At 41.1% G+C, this 17,114-nt stretch overlaps 1 protein-coding gene across 2 annotated transcripts in view; it reads right to left on the reverse strand.

The window, feature by feature from the left end:
- The window catches only part of LOC103474228 (mediator of RNA polymerase II transcription subunit 13-like), a 29,168-nt gene that overhangs the window by 10,100 nt on the left and 1,954 nt on the right, over nt 1-17,114 (reverse strand). Inside the window, exons 3-16 of one of the 2 annotated variants that reach the window (XM_008425052.2) lie at nt 12,279-12,447; nt 8,708-8,853; nt 7,611-7,808; nt 7,137-7,331; nt 6,192-6,348; nt 5,974-6,081; nt 4,481-5,179; nt 3,797-4,013; nt 3,194-3,227; nt 2,981-3,102; nt 2,798-2,885; nt 2,217-2,407; nt 1,933-2,132; nt 176-1,056 (exon numbers count right to left, since the gene is read on the reverse strand). In XM_008425052.2, coding sequence (XP_008423274.1) covers nt 176-1,056; nt 1,933-2,132; nt 2,217-2,407; nt 2,798-2,885; nt 2,981-3,102; nt 3,194-3,227; nt 3,797-4,013; nt 4,481-5,179; nt 5,974-6,081; nt 6,192-6,348; nt 7,137-7,331; nt 7,611-7,808; nt 8,708-8,853; nt 12,279-12,447 — 3,405 coding nt within the window. The remainder of the gene's footprint in view (nt 1-175; nt 1,057-1,932; nt 2,133-2,216; nt 2,408-2,797; nt 2,886-2,980; nt 3,103-3,193; nt 3,228-3,796; nt 4,014-4,480; nt 5,180-5,973; nt 6,082-6,191; nt 6,349-7,136; nt 7,332-7,610; nt 7,809-8,707; nt 8,854-12,278; nt 12,448-17,114) is intronic. The other variant, XM_008425053.2, reaches the window with a different exon arrangement.

A 17,114-nucleotide genomic window follows, 5' to 3' on the forward strand; every position in this document is an offset into this window, starting at 1 on the left:
TCAAAAATATTTTGTCATTTGTCATTTCTTTTCTAGAAAGAAGAAAAAAAAATTTAAATCAGATGCAAGATCTGGTATGAAAGAAAAAAAAAAAAAAAAAGGACATTTCCTTTTTAAGCCAAAATGACGCCCGGCCCTAGTGAAACGTAAAAAGAAAAGATAAAATAAAACTCACATTTGCATTTTGGCCACTGATGAAGGCTGGTGCTTTTCACCAGCGTTTCGTCCACTTTGCCTCCCGACATGTTGTCCATGAACTGCCGGCCGTGCTCCAGCGCCATGTAGCAGTCGTTGTAGCAGTCCCTCTCTTCCACTCTGAGGAAGGAGCTGGGGGCGGCGACTGCGGCGGCGCTGGGCTTGGGCCACTCCACGCCCGCCATGGGCGCCAGCGGGTTGGTGCACTGGTCCTGCAGCAGCAGGATCAGCTCATCTGGTGGCTTCTCCTTCAGACTGCCCCTCAGCTCCTCGAAGCGGCGCTCCGTGTCGCGGCCGGCGTCCGAGCTGCGCCCCACCACGTCCAGCTCGTCCTCCAGGAAGAGCCCCGCCGACTGGCCGAAGCGGCGGTTGGCCACGGCACTGAAGCCGCAGGTGCACGGGTACTGGTCCTCGCCGTTGTCCTTGAGGTAGACGCCCACGTCGGCGCCGCGGATGTTCATGTTGCAGACGCACACGCAGCAGCTGTCGAAGTTGCAGTCCTTGAAGAGGTTCATGACCGACTCGGAGAGGATGAGTGTGACGTAGAGGCTGTGGGCCTCCGGGATGGAGGGCACAGTGGCCGGCTCCACGGAGCTGAGCGGCCGGCAGGTGGAGGGCGTGGACGCCGGCGAGTAGAGGTCGGAGTTCTCGTACTTGAGCGAGCCCTGGACGCTGGAGGGCCCGCGTGGTGTGCGGGGGGTGCGCGGCGTGCGTGGGGTGGGCACGGAGAAGCGTGGCGTGGCCGGAGACGGCAGAATGCCGGGGCCGCTGTTGCTGGGCGGCGCGCTGCCGGGCAGGAAGGGCGTGTTGGTCTGAGGGGTGAAGGGCTGGTTGTAGTCCGGCTCCACGCTGGGGACGTTACTGCCGACACACAGACAGACGGTCAGAGAACATCACCCCAAAGAAAAAACTCAAAAACTTTCACGGTGAATTTTCAAACGTCTCCAGCACCACACTTTGGAGATTGAAGCAAAACATATTAACCAAAAAACAAAACAAAACTTAATTCACTATTACATGATTTTATTTCGACTTCATAATCAGTTTTACTTGATGTTTTGGTTTACATCTCTGTTTTCGGTTGCTATTTTTTATTTTGTACATTTTTGGTCTTCCACTTCCAGTGGGAAGGGTTCTTTAGAAAGCGAAAGTTTGTCAGTGAGAGGTCAAACTTCCATTATTGTGCCATTATCAATATAGCACTTGAAATCATCTGGCAAAAATCATCAGTGTGACTGTTAATAATAATAATGTATGTTACATTCCACAGCAGGGTAACATATTTTTATGTTTTAAAATGTCTCTCTCTCTCACTCACACACACTAAAACACCTGATTGCTCTGAGAACAACAAAAAAAATCCCCAAATTTCAATTATATTGTAAAAAGAAAAACAAAGAAAGTTACAAAAAGAGTTTCTAAAAATGTTCTCACTAAATTTTCTGGCATTTAGCAAACAGAAATAATTTTGGTAATTGTATCAAAGCTAACACAAAAAAGGTGTAGTCTGATTTAACCTCAGACAGTGAGAACGAGATGCGTTTGTCTTTTTATTAGGTGTATGAAAATATCCGTTTTCAACCGTAAAAATCACTTTGTTACAAAACCAAACCTTGAAAAACACCTAAATGAAATTCAAGCATTTTCGAGGATTTCAGGCACCCATATGAATGCTGAGTGACGAACATCAGAGGCCCAGAACTTGAAAAACATGTTCGTTACGTTAGCGATCACTACCTGTCTTTGGTCAGGAGGCTGACAGTCGACACTGGAGGCATCAGCTCCATTTTCCCCATGGTCCAGCTCGGCGTGTACACGCAGTCCTCTGGCAGTTTGACAGGCAGCAGACACTGGCTGGGTAGCGTCTTCAGGGGGGCGTACATGGAACAGCCGATGATGGACTGACATGTCTCCGGCTTGTAGACGAAGGAGAAATCCTGGAAATGGAAATGACAAAACGTAAATGCTGGTTCTGTTTTATTCGCCCTTGTGTTTGTGGCCGGCGGCGTCCGGAGCGGCACCTTTATCTCAGATGGCTTGGGGCTGCAGAACCCCTCCTCCACCTCGATCTTGAAGTGGCTGCTGAGCTGACTGCTGTCCAGCAGGGCGAGAGCCGCGCCCATCTCCAGGCCGTCCTTGGTCCCGGAGTTCCCGGGGGAGTAGCCGTTTTGATCCAGAGAGGGTGGGGTGGGATACATCATCATGAGGTCTGCTGAACCCACACAAGTGAAGACATTAATGAGTAAAAACGACAGCGGGGCGACGCACAATGATCGATATGGCATTTACAACCCCCCCTCATTACAAGCAAACTTTAATGTGTTTTACTGGGATCTCATGCAATCGTCTTAGCTTTACCAAAGCAAAGATCCCTTAATAATTTGTATTCATCCCTTTTTATTGTTTTACCGTGAATACCATCTGTTCAGTATCTGATTCCCCCCCCACCATTTTATTTTTACCATGAACAATTTTCCTTCACCTTTCCAATTGTAAAATAACTTATAGTTTATCACACAAAATCCCAATGCTGTGCATTAAAGTTGGTTGTAGCACCACAACAAAACATGAACAAAAAGCACTGAACGGCTCGTCTACATACACGACGACAAGGGATCCAGGCGTTCTGGTTTGGGTTCTTTAAGGTTGGTCTTGTCGTCGTTACCGGCTCCGGCTCTTTTGGATCCAGGCTGAAGAAAAAAACAGTTGTTTTTTTTCCTCACCGACAAGCATCAAGAGATTTAAAATGGCATTCTGGAGCGGAGGAGCACTTCCTCCAACTCACCTCTTGCTCGTCTTCGTCAGAGTTAAACATTTTTTCTAGGTCGCTGAGGGACACGACCAGGTCCTTCTCGTGAATGAGGCTGGTCGAGGCAGAAGGTTTGCAGCTCGACTGGCCCTGACCGTCTGCAAAGTGGAACAGATTGCAGGGCGACGTTAAGCAAGGACACTGAATACCTCATTTAGGTGAATGTTCAGTTGTAGGATTCTCTCTGACCATCTGAAGAAGTCGCTGTTCCTCCATCGTCCAACTGAATCCAAAAAAAGAAAGAAAAAAAAAAAGAAAAAAAAATTATAAGAATGATTTAACTTGCCAACATCGGTGCAGGCTGATAAACCATCCATTTATTATCTTTACGTTTGTTATAATTTGTACACTTTCATGATGCGTTATGACTAAATCTGCACATCAGAATTTACACCTGTCATTCACAGAGTCTGTTGAAAATCCCACTGTGCCAGCTAATGGTAGCAAATATCCATAACAGATTAAGATGCAATATACATCGAAAAATACATCGGTATCGGTTCACATTATTGGTTTTAACATAAAAAAAGGTCCGATATTTATTTCCATTTGCGTCTGGAGGCAGAGCTGAGGTTAGTGATGTCGTATTTGCTCTGTAATACGATAGTGATAGCAATGTAGCAAAGGATTGTGGGTAGTTTAAAGCAGAAAAGCAGTGGTGAAGACGAGTTGTTTTTCATTAAGGCTTCAAAACACCTAAATATGATATCAGCAAATATCGGTTATTGATATCGGCCCAAATTTTCAGATCGGTGCATCCTCCGACAAACCAGATCGGATTGATGGACCCACCTTCTGCTTCTTGTTGCAGTCCTTCTCAGGTCCATTCTTGTCCCTCTTCTCCGTAATGCTGAACTCGTCGTCTCCGTCTACGAAGGCGTACGGGTCGGACTCGTCGCCGTCCTCGCCGTCGCCCGCGGAGGAACCGAGGTGGCTGTTCCTCCGCTGAGTGTAGGTCCTGACCAGCTCCTGTGACACTTTGAGGGGACGCGAGGAGTTGCACATCAGCCTGAGAAGAGAGGAACCGGTAGGATCAGCACAGGCCTTCTGCAAGTTTCAGCAAGTCACATTTAAGGTTTTTTAAGTCCTTCTCTTTTAATGCCAAAGAGTTAAATTTAAGATCGGAAAACAACAAATACGGGGAATGGTTGGGGCAATGATGCTGGATTGCAATCAAGAATAGCAAAAATTGACATTTCTGGGGTGTATTTGTGGCTCTTGGCAGCATCTTTGTGCTTCTCACACTGCGTATGGCTCTCTACATATTCGAGAATATGCAAGATTAAATAGCCCTGCAACAACACATTTAATAAGTTACATTTTTTTAGTAATCCAAGACATTTTAAAGCCTTAATTTTAGATATACAAGTTGATTGAAGACTCTTTAAGGATGCACCAACTCTCTGTTTTGATCTGTTTTAATGCGCATTTGATCTGTTTTTAAGAAGAAGAAGAAGGAGAAGAAGTAAGGCTTACTCTGTGACAGACACCACCGTTTCCAAACCTCCTGATGAATCATCTCGTATTTTATCCATTGGTAACTGTGGCGTCAAGAAGCTGGAGGCTTTCTTCCTGGGCAGGTTGAAGTACTTCCAGGGGTTGTGAGTGGAGTCTTCTCCGGGTTTTATCGCCGAACCAGTAAACAGCGTGGGCTCCAATGTCTCGTTGTAGTTTGAGGGATAGGCCGCGCTGTCCGGCTGCGGCTCCTCCGTCGAGCCCTTCTGAGGCATCAGGCAGGGCTCCACGGAAGGCGGGTAGAACGCCTGGTGGATGGGCGTAGAGGAATTCTTGGCGCCGCTCGGCATCAGCTCACCATCGACGTGGTCGCAGGGACGCGGGCTGAGAGGAGGGGGCGGTGGAGAGCCGACGAGGTCCGCGGGAGGGCCGTGCGCGTGCAGGGAGGGGGCTTTGGGCGGCGCCGTGTCCGCGTGGTGCAAGCTGGGATACGAGCCCTCCTCCTGCGGCCTCGGGCAAAGTCTCTGGGTCTGCGGCTCCATGGACTGCTCCTCGCTCACCGAGTTGCGGTGGTGGAAGGGCGTCTGCGGTCTCCGTTGCTGCTTCTCGCCCTTCTCCAGCTTCTCACCCAGCTTGTGCTTGGCGGCGGGCTGAGGAGGCTGGCCCGAAGACGGCGGGTGTCCTGAGGTGCTGCTGGATCGCTGCTTCTGGTTTTTAGGCCTGCGTAGAAAACCCCCCCCAAAAAAGGAATAGTTTATTTATGATTGACCAGAATAGAACAGCTTTAACCTTAAAAAACTAATAAGTAGCTAGCTGGAAACTAAAAGTTACAAACTTTTTCTGATCAATAAACGCACCATAAAACCTACAGTGCTTAGGCTGGATGTCGTGACTGACCTGACCTGCAACTAACAATTATTTTTGTAATTGATTATTCTGATGATTAATCGAATAAAAAATAAAAGCAAAAAATTGGGGCGGTCTGCAGATTTTCATTTAACCACAAACTTATTTTATACAATATTGGAAATACATTAAAACATGAAAAAATAATTCTTTTTTTTAAAACAAAAAAGAATTGTTTTGCCAACAAAAAATAAATAAATTAAAAAAAGGAATGACAAAATTTCACGAGTGTTAAATTTTTTTATTTTTAAATTTTGTTTTACAGAATTTGAAGCTAAAACTAAGCCACTTGAGTTCTAGACATAACATTCACAGGCAAAGATTTTTCTTTTTTTGCCTTAAATGCAAAACCTAAATTTCTATTGTATAAATTCGGCCTAAAATCCGAATATTTTATCATTATAATACGGAACGATTATTTCAAAAATCGATTAATCACGATTGTTTCAGCAGTAACTAAAAGCTTAATATTTAAAATGGTATGATTTTTACACAAGCGAGCATTCAGGCTGTAAGAGAGAAAAATCTAAAACGTGCAACAGGAAGGCTAAACGGTACCTCTGTTTCAAATTAATAAATAAATGGCAAGAGGTTAATGTTTTCCCTACCTCGAGCAGTTGCACGACGGCCTGTGAGTCGGTTCCACAAAGTCCCAGAGTCTGCTTCTGTCTGGCTCCTCCTCGCAGGCTCCGTTCGTCAAGGTTGTAAACTTCCTCCTGGTAATCGGAGAGAAGCCACATTTTCAGTGAAGTCGGGACAAAAAGAAAATGAATCAGCTGGGAAACGTTCGGTTCCCTTTACAGAAAGGGATGGCAAGACGACGTACTTGTTCCCTGCTCGGTTTATGTTGTACTCCTGCCACACGGTTTCCACCATCTGGCTGGAAAGCCTGCGGGGGATTTTTCCGCCGTGGAGAGTGTTGTTAGAGCTGTAGCAATCAGACCCTGAAGACATCTTCAGCCATCTCTGGGCAGGCTGATAGTCTAGTGGAAGGAAAAAAAAAAGAAAACATAAGAGCAACAACGTTAACCTGGAGAAATTTAGAATAGAAAGAGTTTATAGACACGTTGCAAAAGCAAAAAGACCTTTAAAAAAAATTTTTTTAAAGGAAAAATAACGCAGAAACAAGTCAAAACCACTCGTATTCTTTTTTTATTGCTCTTTGTCCACTATGCTACATACTGACCAGTTGCCATAGCAATTGACTGACAACAGCTCCACTAGTGCGTCAGGATTCAAACGCCAAAAAACAGAAATATTTTCCACACAAACAGAACATTCAGTCCATTACAGTCTCACGTTTTCAGGTTTGATGTTTATTTTGCGATTATTATTAAGTGATTGTTTGAACACATGGGTGGTTGATTAGATCATTTAAACACCTGCTCTACTAATTATCTGTCAGAGTTGATGCGTGGGTTGCCTTTTTATTCTTTAACTGAACCAAAACACACCAAATTCCACGGCACATCTCCATGGTTAAGGTTGTCAGAATCAAGCTAGCATTGCTTCCCTCTCCCCTGCCATTTCTTTTCCTTAATTAAGACCTTATCTAGTTGTTATAAAGTTGACCATTAGTAGACAATTAGTGTATCCCTTTTTCTTTTATAAATCACATGTACATTTAAAATTTAGCACATTACATTCACAACTTGACAGCCAAAACCCAATTCTAGTCATTGTCACAGAGCAGCGTTTTGCCCTCCAGTGCGATCGCGCACATGTGACGTCACATTGCAACGCGTCTATAAGATCGAGACGTGAGCCGAACCTGTGTGGGCTTCTTCTGGTGACGTGGGAGGAGTCAGAGTGACCGAGGACATGGCTGAGTCTCTGTGAGCCGCCTGACCCTGGTGCGCGCCGCTCTGCATTCCCGGAGTGTTGGCCGAGCCCTGAGGGACCACGGCGGGGAGGTCCGACAGGGGGAGCAGCACCAGGCAGGAGGGGTACACCATCCTGACTCCGGCTGGTGGCAAGCACATTTAAAAAATGTTTAAAAGAAAGAAAGAAAAACTTCAAAACTTACTGATGTAAGGTGCTTGAATGGAGTTACGTGGTTCATCAACATCATTTGATTTTCTTAAAGTTGTGTTAAAAAGTCCAAGTTTGAACAAAATTATTTTCAAATTTCTTCTAGTTTTAGTCTTTACAAAAAATTAAGTCACTGTAAAAAGATTTTCTGCGTCTTACCTGCTCGTATTCCTGCCGCCCATCGGCGCCTTACAAAGTAATTCTAAAACCTTACCGACAAGGACCTCCACAGCAGCCAGGGAGTCATCCTCCCAGTCTGCATCCTCCATCTTGTCTTCCGGGACCTCCTTCAGATTGGGGCAGATGGGATAAAACTGCCTCCACTCCTCTATGAGCTTCTGCGTTGGGTGATCGGACATCTTGAAAGCTTGACTGGTGAGCGTCCCGTTCAGGCCATACGGGCTGAGGATGACTGCGGGGGCGAAGATTCACAAGACATTTAAGATCCAACGCCCCCTTTAAAATTTTCATTTTGAAATGACATATTTCACTTCAGATCCAAATTTCTAGATGTTTCCCAGAAATTTCGCAACATTCTGAATTTTTGTGTACAAAATATTGACGTAGTTGGGGTTTATTATTGGCACGAATATCAAAATAACACAATCTGTCTAATTCTCATTTGAGAGGTAGGTCATTTTGAAACAAATTTGATCATTTAAGCAGATTCTGCAACGAGGTAAACGGCCTACTGAAGTCAATATAAAACAATATTTAAAATTGAATTCAATTAATTGTGATTATATATTTTTACACTGGCTGGAATTTTTTTTTAAACAGCTAAACTTCAATAATTTCTTCTCAGAAATGATTACTAAAATCTACATAAATTAAAAAACAAAACAAAAAACAGCAAGGCTAATTTTATAAGTTGCGAATGTAGCATACTTCTGTTAAAAACAAAAAACTAGTGATTTCGTTTGGCAAAGCAGGACTTTAATGCACTTTAAGCTTTAGCTACTTTTAAAACCTTTAAAAACACTTAAATCAAAAGAGATTATATGAACTTGTAAAATGACCATGTCTTAATGTCTTAACTTGTACAAAGAGCAAAAAAAAAAAAAAAAAGAAAAAGTAAATAATTTTTTTGATTTCTACAAGACATTTTTGTCAAACATCATTGACAGATAATCAACTGACCAAAAAATGGGACTCTTAAAACTTTTAAGAATTCTGATTCGTATTTTTTAAAAATAATGAAACATTTTTAAAAAAGGAGTCATTACTTCAGAATATTAAACTTAAGTTCCAAACATTTCCAGACTATGTGCAAACCATGTAAATAAAACATAAACTTTTGACTGCTCCCACCTTGCAGGGGGCTGGAGCTCTGCTGGGCGAGGCTGAGATGCTCCTCGCCGAGTCTCTGAAGAGGCTGATGTTGGGCAATCTCCACGCTCGTGCAGACATTGCTGTCGCCATGGACGAAGAAAGTGAAGGCGCAGGACAGGTGCTCGCTGCAAAGCGAAACAACAAAACATTTAGAAATGTGAGCCAACAAATATGCAAAACATCAGTTCTCTGACCAAGGGACCAGAAGCTAAACATCTAATTGTCACTTATTTCATTGCGAAATTCTAATTTAAAAAGTACAAAAATGAAGGCTTGCTCGCTTGTTTTTGGATTGGATTAATGTTAATACTGTATTAATTGTCTAGAGATTGTTATTAAGAATTCATTTTAATCACAATAGCCTCTGAAGGACGACTGGCAGGCCAAATAATTAACTACTCGTTTACTCTTTAAATAATTTCGATCCAAGACCTACTATTTTTGGTCTATAAAAATGTCAAACAGATTAAAATTGAATAAAATTGGTTTAAAAAAAAAAGTCAGGAACTATTATACAAGTACAAAATCATACAAAATCTTGCGCAAGGTATTTATCTATTGGATTTAAAACTACAACTTGGGGGAGATGGGGGGAGAATTGGTCACAATCTGGGTCAGCAAGTCAGGCCTCAAAGAATAATGTAAAATAAAATAACTTTCGTTAATTTAAATGACAAATCTGCGTATAGACACCTTGATGCTAAAGTTAATGAGACCGACTTGTTCTCAATTCGAAGCCTGCATAACTCCCCACACTAGCTTAAATTATTCACCAAATCTTCCTGCAGAAATGAGCCAAAAATAAACATGGGAAGTGATTGTAAGCCTTAAATATTACATGCGTACTTCCTAACCGTCTAGAAATCTAGAAAATGCACTGAAATAGTATTTGTTGACACGGCTGCGGTAAAACCACAGTGCCCACTCAGCATTTTCCAAAGACTCGTGTGTTTACCAGCTAGAGAGGGCCGGCGACAGCGAGGCTAACACACAAAACACACTTCTGTGAAAAGGAGCCGCTGCGTGCTTGTTGAAGAGTTGGTGTAAGCGTGTTGTGATCGCTTTAAATAGGGAGGGGGGGAAAAAATAGAAAAAGAAAAGTAAAAGGCTCTTAAAGGTGATCACAAGTGAATGGTAAATCACACACTCTTATACGCAGCAGCTCTTTGAAATAGCTGCTGAAACACATCCCTGAAATCAAAGAGAGAGCTGCCAGATGGAGCCGGAGCGACGGGCCGCGCTTCAAACACAAGAGTCACATGAGCCCAGCCAAAACGGAGGGCTCAAATTAGCTCGTCAGGAAACTCTAGGGCTCCCCTGGCCCTTGTTTGAGAGCAGACACTAAAAAAAAAAAAAAAAAAAACCAAGCTCTGCATAACTATTTCAGATCATCTAGTTGCTTAGCTTATATGCTTTTTGTTTGCTTCAAGCTTTTGCTTTTATGACAAACAGAAGATTTTGATCAACAGATTTGTTTGAGGATTTTGATGATGGCATTTGACAAAATGTAAGGTTTACTGCTCGTTCAGTGACTGTATGATGCTTTCATGACGTAAAGCACTTTGAACTGCTTGGTTGAAGAAAATTGACTTGACGTTTGACCTTAGAAGGATCTCAGGAACCTCGAACACATTCACATAGTGATGTAAATCATCTAAAACCATTTTAGACTTATGATAAAGCCGGTTGGAAATGTGAATCAAGTTAAACTAACCCCAAATTCAGAAACTAAAATAAATCAAGACATAATCTCTTATTAAATGCACCAATAAAGCAATAGAAATAAGCTTAAATAACATTTGTTCACCTAAGAAACAACACATAAGACATTTGGGAGACAACAGACATTCAAGCTAGCATTCTGACATCTATGAAAGCCATCAGGGAAAATCTGACCTCAGAAATCAAACAGAATCTCTTATTATTACTAATATTTTAGAGTGGGTGCTGTAGACTCTCAAACTAAAACCATAAAACTTGCTTGTATAAAAGCATAAAAAAGAACTAGAAACTCCTACCATCTTTTGTTTACAAATGCATCACCCAACACCAAGAACTTTGACACAAATTCTTGGGTTTAATGCTATGACACATTAATGGCTTAATCTGGTAATTTCCCAATTCTGAGTTGGATTTAAAATTAATACCTCTATGCAACACTTTTTCTTTTTAGGTCTTCTAGTCACTTGAACAAAAAAAACAAAAAAACAACAAAAAACCCCCCAATCAGAATCCAGTCAAAATTTACAATTGGTAAAGCCATGAACAAACCTGAAAATCAGTATTGGCCAAATAAAAGCTATGTGGTGTACCTCTAAAGTCAGAAAAAAAGCCTATTGGGTGGCGTTCTATATACTGTATTTCTCCTTTAATTTGACCACAAAAAAAAAATAAAAAATCATCCCAACTCTAGAAAATTCCACAACTTAAAAAAAGTTACATGTCTCCCTAAAATACAGCTGGTCAGATGTATATTAGTGTTAACCGAAAGATGCAGGGAAGCCGCAGACAGCTGGAAATCTCTCCTCGTATTTGACCAAGACATGCAGTTTTGTATTAATCTTTGCCGTTTTTGTAAGATGAAGTCTCATAGCTAGAAACCAACATTCTAATAATAGCCATGCCAGTTTCAGCAGCACGTCTCCAGCTGAATCCCAAAAGAGAATTTTTAATCATTAAAAGGATGTGAAAGGCCACCGACTGTTGAGCTAACTTTCAACCACAACTTTCACAACATCTGCTCAGAAAAACTTCCCTCTGCAGGACTCATAAACACACATCTCTTTCTGACACATGTATGAGAAACTTGACAGTCTTAAGAAAAAAAAACAAAAAACTTTTCCGTTAAAAAAAAACGAAACATTAGCAGAGTCTTGCATGTTGAAAATCTGAAATAATACCCAAACAGAAAGCATAGACTAAAATTTGGCATGACTGCAAAAACATATCTGCAGTTGCCAAGCTTCTGCCTCACAAAGCACCTCAAACCCCAACTCGGCTCCTTTAGACTAGCCAGCAGCAATTAGAATATACCTCGTTAAACTGCACATCTGCTGAGCTCGTCATACAAACCATTTCTCAGTGAAATGCTGTTAAAAATGCTGTTAAAGGGCTAATAGAGGAGCAATGTTGTGGTGACTTCCTTTCAGAAAGACCAGGAGTTCTTTTAAGAAATATTTGATATACGCAACATTTTTATAAAAACTAAAGTTTACACAGTTACTTTATTGTACAATAAAATGTTACCATGTGCCTGAAAAGCGCATAACACTGCTCCTTTAAAAAGTTGGACATTTTAACGTGAAATGTCTAATGACTGTGAAAAAGTCCTTCACAGAGAAACTATGTTAAAAGCAAATTCTTAAGACATATTTGACCTATAACCCTTTTGAGTTCTTCCTTTTGAATAAAACCTGCACATGCTTTTTTTACTTAACCCAACACTCAAATGTGCTTTTACCAGAGACATTTTTCATAAAGCAGAATTTAACTCATCTGTGCTCTCAGCACCTTTTTTTTTCAACCACTGCTGGATTTGATTGACGCCTACCTCTTATTGATGATCTTCTCCTCCTTTTGGTATGGCTTGACGAACCACTTGCCGATGCGAACGAAGCCGCGGTTCATGAGGCAGCGCTCCAACAGGTTGTGAATGGCTTTGAAGAGGAGCGTCCGGCACTCGTAGGACAGGCCGCTCTCCCACTCGCCATTCTCCTCGCCTGGAACAAGACACGGGCATTAAGTCACGAGACCAACGAAGTGCCTGACGTTAAACGTAAACAGGGATGAGCAACACATGTCAGAAACTTGCCGACATTATTCGGTTTGCAAACTAAATGGGACCACTAAGGCGATTCCACGTGTGAAAAGATTTGGTGAGGTGCCAAGAAAACAGCCGTGAACCAGAAATTTATTATTTTCAACTGGACCTGCTTTGGCCGGAGACCGTTTGGTCTGAAACTCAAAAATCTGATCAGTCCATCGGTGAACACACCACACCAAGTGCTAAAAGGTCTCACTGGCTGCAACACTCTTTGGTGTAGAAGTTGTTACAGTGAGAAGAAGACGACTCAGAGTGAGCTATTTTCAGTTTCTGTGAGGTTTTTCACAAAGTCACAAAAGGTGTGAAAGGTTACTTAAGTTAAAATGGAAACTGAGGGCCCATTTCCTCAGGTTGCCACAACGGAAAGCTAGATTTAAGCAGGTGTCAGTCATTTCACTGCTTTGCAAGTCTGTATTTTTACATCTACAAGGAAACCATCAGCTACCTCATGCCAATTCATACCCACTTCAGGGACATGATCTCAAAATTACAAAACAGTAAATTGACCTGAACCACTTCTGTAGCTAAAAGGAAATATCATACGACAACGTTGGTCTGTTTTATCCTTTTGAGCATCTAGAAGTCTCTCTTGATGTGATCGTCTACTTATGAGAGCAAAGATTTATTTAATTTTTTTCCCTTTATGGGGAAAAAAAGGTGTTGTTGCAAACTTGCATCTAACAGTTTTGGGTCTGAATGTAGTCATGTATCCCCACTGATATATTCAAATTGAACTCTCCTTAATAGCAAAAACAAATACGTTTTTTAATAACTGTATGCATGTTTACACAGATAGGGCTCCGTTGTGTGATGCTGCTTTTGCTTCAAGCATAAATATTCATCTTTTATGACAGGAAATCAGAAAAGAAAAAAAAGTAATGAATAGAAAACAAAATTTGAGATTAGAAAACAAACTGCAAATCTTTAATCTGAGCATATCTATTCTTTGTATTTAAATTTTAGTATTAGATTTAAACACTATAGAAAAGAAAAAAAGTCTTAGCAGTCTTTCATCAGGGATCAGTTATTCTTCCAAAGATAAGTTAAGCATTACTGCTGTTTCAGAAGCTTAGCTGAGATTTCTCAAAAACCCTCATTCTGTATGTGTAATGGCTAAACTCTGCAGTCTGGCATTAATACCTGATCCAGTCCAAAACTTCTCTTTTTAAAGGAGCAGGGCTTTATTCTCAGATCTTTTATTATCAATTAGCTCTTGACACAGTTTATAATGAAACGGCTTGAGTGTCAAACATGAGCAAAGTTCCCACAAATTGTAGACTTTTTCCCACAAGTGCTAGCACAGCAGCTCGACTGAGAGCAATTTTCAAGATCAATCATTTGCAAATATTAGTCCTGAGCAAAATTGAATAAACACACACAAATTAGGGCAGATGACGGGCTGGACAATAAGTCACTGCAAAAAGTGAAATTCTGTGGGGGGGGAAAAAAAAAAAAAAAAAAAAAAGGCAGCCAATGAAGATCAGCACTTCCTCTGCTGGCACTCAAACACAAACAGCAGTCTGCAGTTATGACAGTAATGAGAGCTGTCGTCGTTTCCGTGGTGACGCCTGCAAGTACGAGCTCTGCAAGTCAACAAGTTTGATTAATGACAAGAGTCCCTGAGGGCAACACGGTAATGCTAAGGAGAGGTGGTAGTGTGATTCCCTCAGAGAGGGGGAAATGGCTCGACGTGAACCAACCGCTGCGCCGTCGAAGCTTTAAGTTACGTACGGGAACTAAGAGAGAGAGAGAGAGAAAAAAAGAAAAAGCACAACAAAACTGTTGCAGCACTACTACGGAAAGGCATGCAGTGGAATGCATGCGTCATTAATGGTGCCAGCCACTTTGATAACATCAAGATGGTAAGAGAGGGCAAATACTGAAGCACCTACATTTTGTGCTGGAAAACAAGACCAGGAAGTCCGTCTCCATGTGCAAGAACAAAACAATAAATGCCAAATGATATCACTGGGCTGAGCAGTGCTGTCACAGTAACATTTCACTTGTGGTTTTGTCCAAACCAATGCACAAGAATTTTGTGGCACATACTGGAAATGTGCTGCACTTCAACATTTTAGTGTAAATAATAGGACGCTTTGTGAAAAAATGGTTGTTAGAAGAAAGAAATGTGTTGATTTGCTTGCTGTTGTACAGTGTAGGATTGCGCATTTAAGTCGAATTTTCATGAGTTCATGCAATTAAGGCAAAAACATCTAAATTAAAAAAAATTATAAAAATTGCCCTCTGCCAGACGATAAATTGTCCCACAAAATACAGCGATAATATTGTTGTTTTAAGACAATTTTCATGTATTGATAATGGTATAGCAATTCAAGTTCAGCCTCTCAAAGGCTAAAACTTTGTAAAGAACACTTAACACTGGAATGTGTTAAATATTCTAAATAAATCGCAACCTAAATCAATAATTCAGATTGGCTCTACTAGTTTTTATGTCTTTTTTTTTTTTTACTTGCTGTAACATTAATTGCCCTTTAGGACTCGAATAAAACTGAACCTGAAACAAAAATAAAAACCATACACAGCCAAAACCACAAATAAAATGAATTATGAGGCCTCGGTAAACAAAATTTAACTTAAAAAGGTATCAGAATAAAAATTATTGAGCTCTTTTCAACTTATGTATCCCTTAACAACGAGTGGGTCAACCAGGAAGTGATGAAAGCAAAAGTTGCTGTGATTTGACCACAGAAATCTGTCGACAGTTTTAGTCGACATGAATTTTATGATCTCATCTTATTTTCCTTAAAAAATAAAAATAAAAAAATTGGCACAAAAGTTTCTGCAGTTTTCCTCTAGGCTGCCATATGTGTGTGTGTCATGTTCTTTCCCTACAGTCTAGAGAAGTAAATACACACTTGTCCCTTTATGTCAGTCAGGAGTTTGGCTCCAGTGATTGGACGGCGCGGTCTGAGCTACAGTTTCAAAACAAACTGGGACTGAACATCTGATAACTGCATAATAAAAAGCTCTTCTAAGGTCAGAGTGGTCTAAAGTACAGACATGCTTCTAGTTAGGCAGCGGCAGACGTAGATTTTGATGATCTGTAAGGTTTTGTTAGTTGCACAACTGCAAGAAGCTGCAGAAATAAACTTAGGGCCTATCTAAAACTTGGGGTATTTCTTTTTTTATTTTTTTTTTACCCAAGAAAAAAATATTTCAAGTTTTGGGTTATTTTAAGTCTGCTGCACCACTCGTTTGTCTGCTTTTGCTTTTCTCACAACTTCAACTATTTAGATACATGGCTGCGCCTGCATGTGTTAGGATGTTTTCACACTTGATGGGTCTGGTGGACTTGATTTGATTAGGGACCAAAGTTGCTACATTTGTGACATTTTTCAGCTGCTGTGGTTCACTTTCACACTCTGTATGGAAACAAACCATACAGAGTTTGTTTGCATGGTCTCTGTTTTCCGTTTTTTCAAGCAGAGATTTGAAAAAATCTGTTTCAAACAGAGATTTGAAAAAATCTCTGTTTCCCTCCCTCACTCGCAGGGGCCGCTGCACCAAGAACCACTGAAGGAAACGACACAAAAACCTCTGAATCAGGCAACGAGCGCAACTTCGCTCGTCCCAAAAATGTAAGCAAATTTAAGCGGTTGCAGGATTTCTCTGCTCGTTAATAAAAGACCACAAACCATTTCTCCCGCTAGTGTTAGACTTGTTTGTTTGTTCTGGTAGCATTTACCCAGAATGCAAAGCGCTAAAGTCATCTTCCTGCTTTTTGGAGCCGTCTCCTGTCCTTCTGGCATTCGCATTCAAACAGCACCAGGCCGATAGCTCGGTTTGTAAGCAGGGCAGAGTTTGCTTATTTTGTCTGCAAAAAAGTTTCACTGTGCATTCACACCTCCCTAAATGAACCAGACTTTCTAGCAAAACAAAGAGGATGAAACAGGGCTGGTGTGAACGCAGTCTTAATGTAAAGCACTTGCACTTCAACTTTTATTAATCACATTGGTTTGTGTAAATAATGTGATTAAACTAAAACAAATATGTAGTTAACATATTTACTTAATGCTAGTCATCTTAGTCATTAGGTTGTAACCAACACATGCAATGCAAACTTTCTTTTTTCCATCTGGGGGTTCACTTTGAACTAAATCCTAATTTTGTTAATTTTATTATTTTGTGGGAGTCAAAAAAAATTATGTTCATTGTGGGGGAAAAAAATTACACATTTTTCAGGATGAAAAATAGTGTTTTGAAACATACCATGCAAGCAAAACTAAGTAAAAGAAAGCTAAGCATTTGCTGGCGACACTAGGTCTGCACTCCTCATCAGCTGGCTGAAAGAAGGCACCTACCAAGACAGATTCCCTCAGCAGGTGACAAACGATTCCCTTGCTTACAAGAAAGACGAATTTTGCTGTTTGGAAATGTTTCTTAACATATAAAGAACACAGATAGCCATGGTGTGGACTCTAAAGGAGCTCCATCCATAACTCTTTATTAACCAAAGCCATTTTAAACGTAGAGTTGGCAGGCTTACGAGTGACTGCAAGTGGACAACCTCAGCAGATAGCCTGACTAATTAACCGGTTAAAA

The sequence above is a fragment of the Poecilia reticulata genome, linkage group LG13, assembly GCF_000633615.1.
Source record: "Poecilia reticulata strain Guanapo linkage group LG13, Guppy_female_1.0+MT, whole genome shotgun sequence".
In the NCBI taxonomy this organism is placed as follows: Eukaryota; Metazoa; Chordata; class Actinopteri; order Cyprinodontiformes; family Poeciliidae; genus Poecilia; species Poecilia reticulata.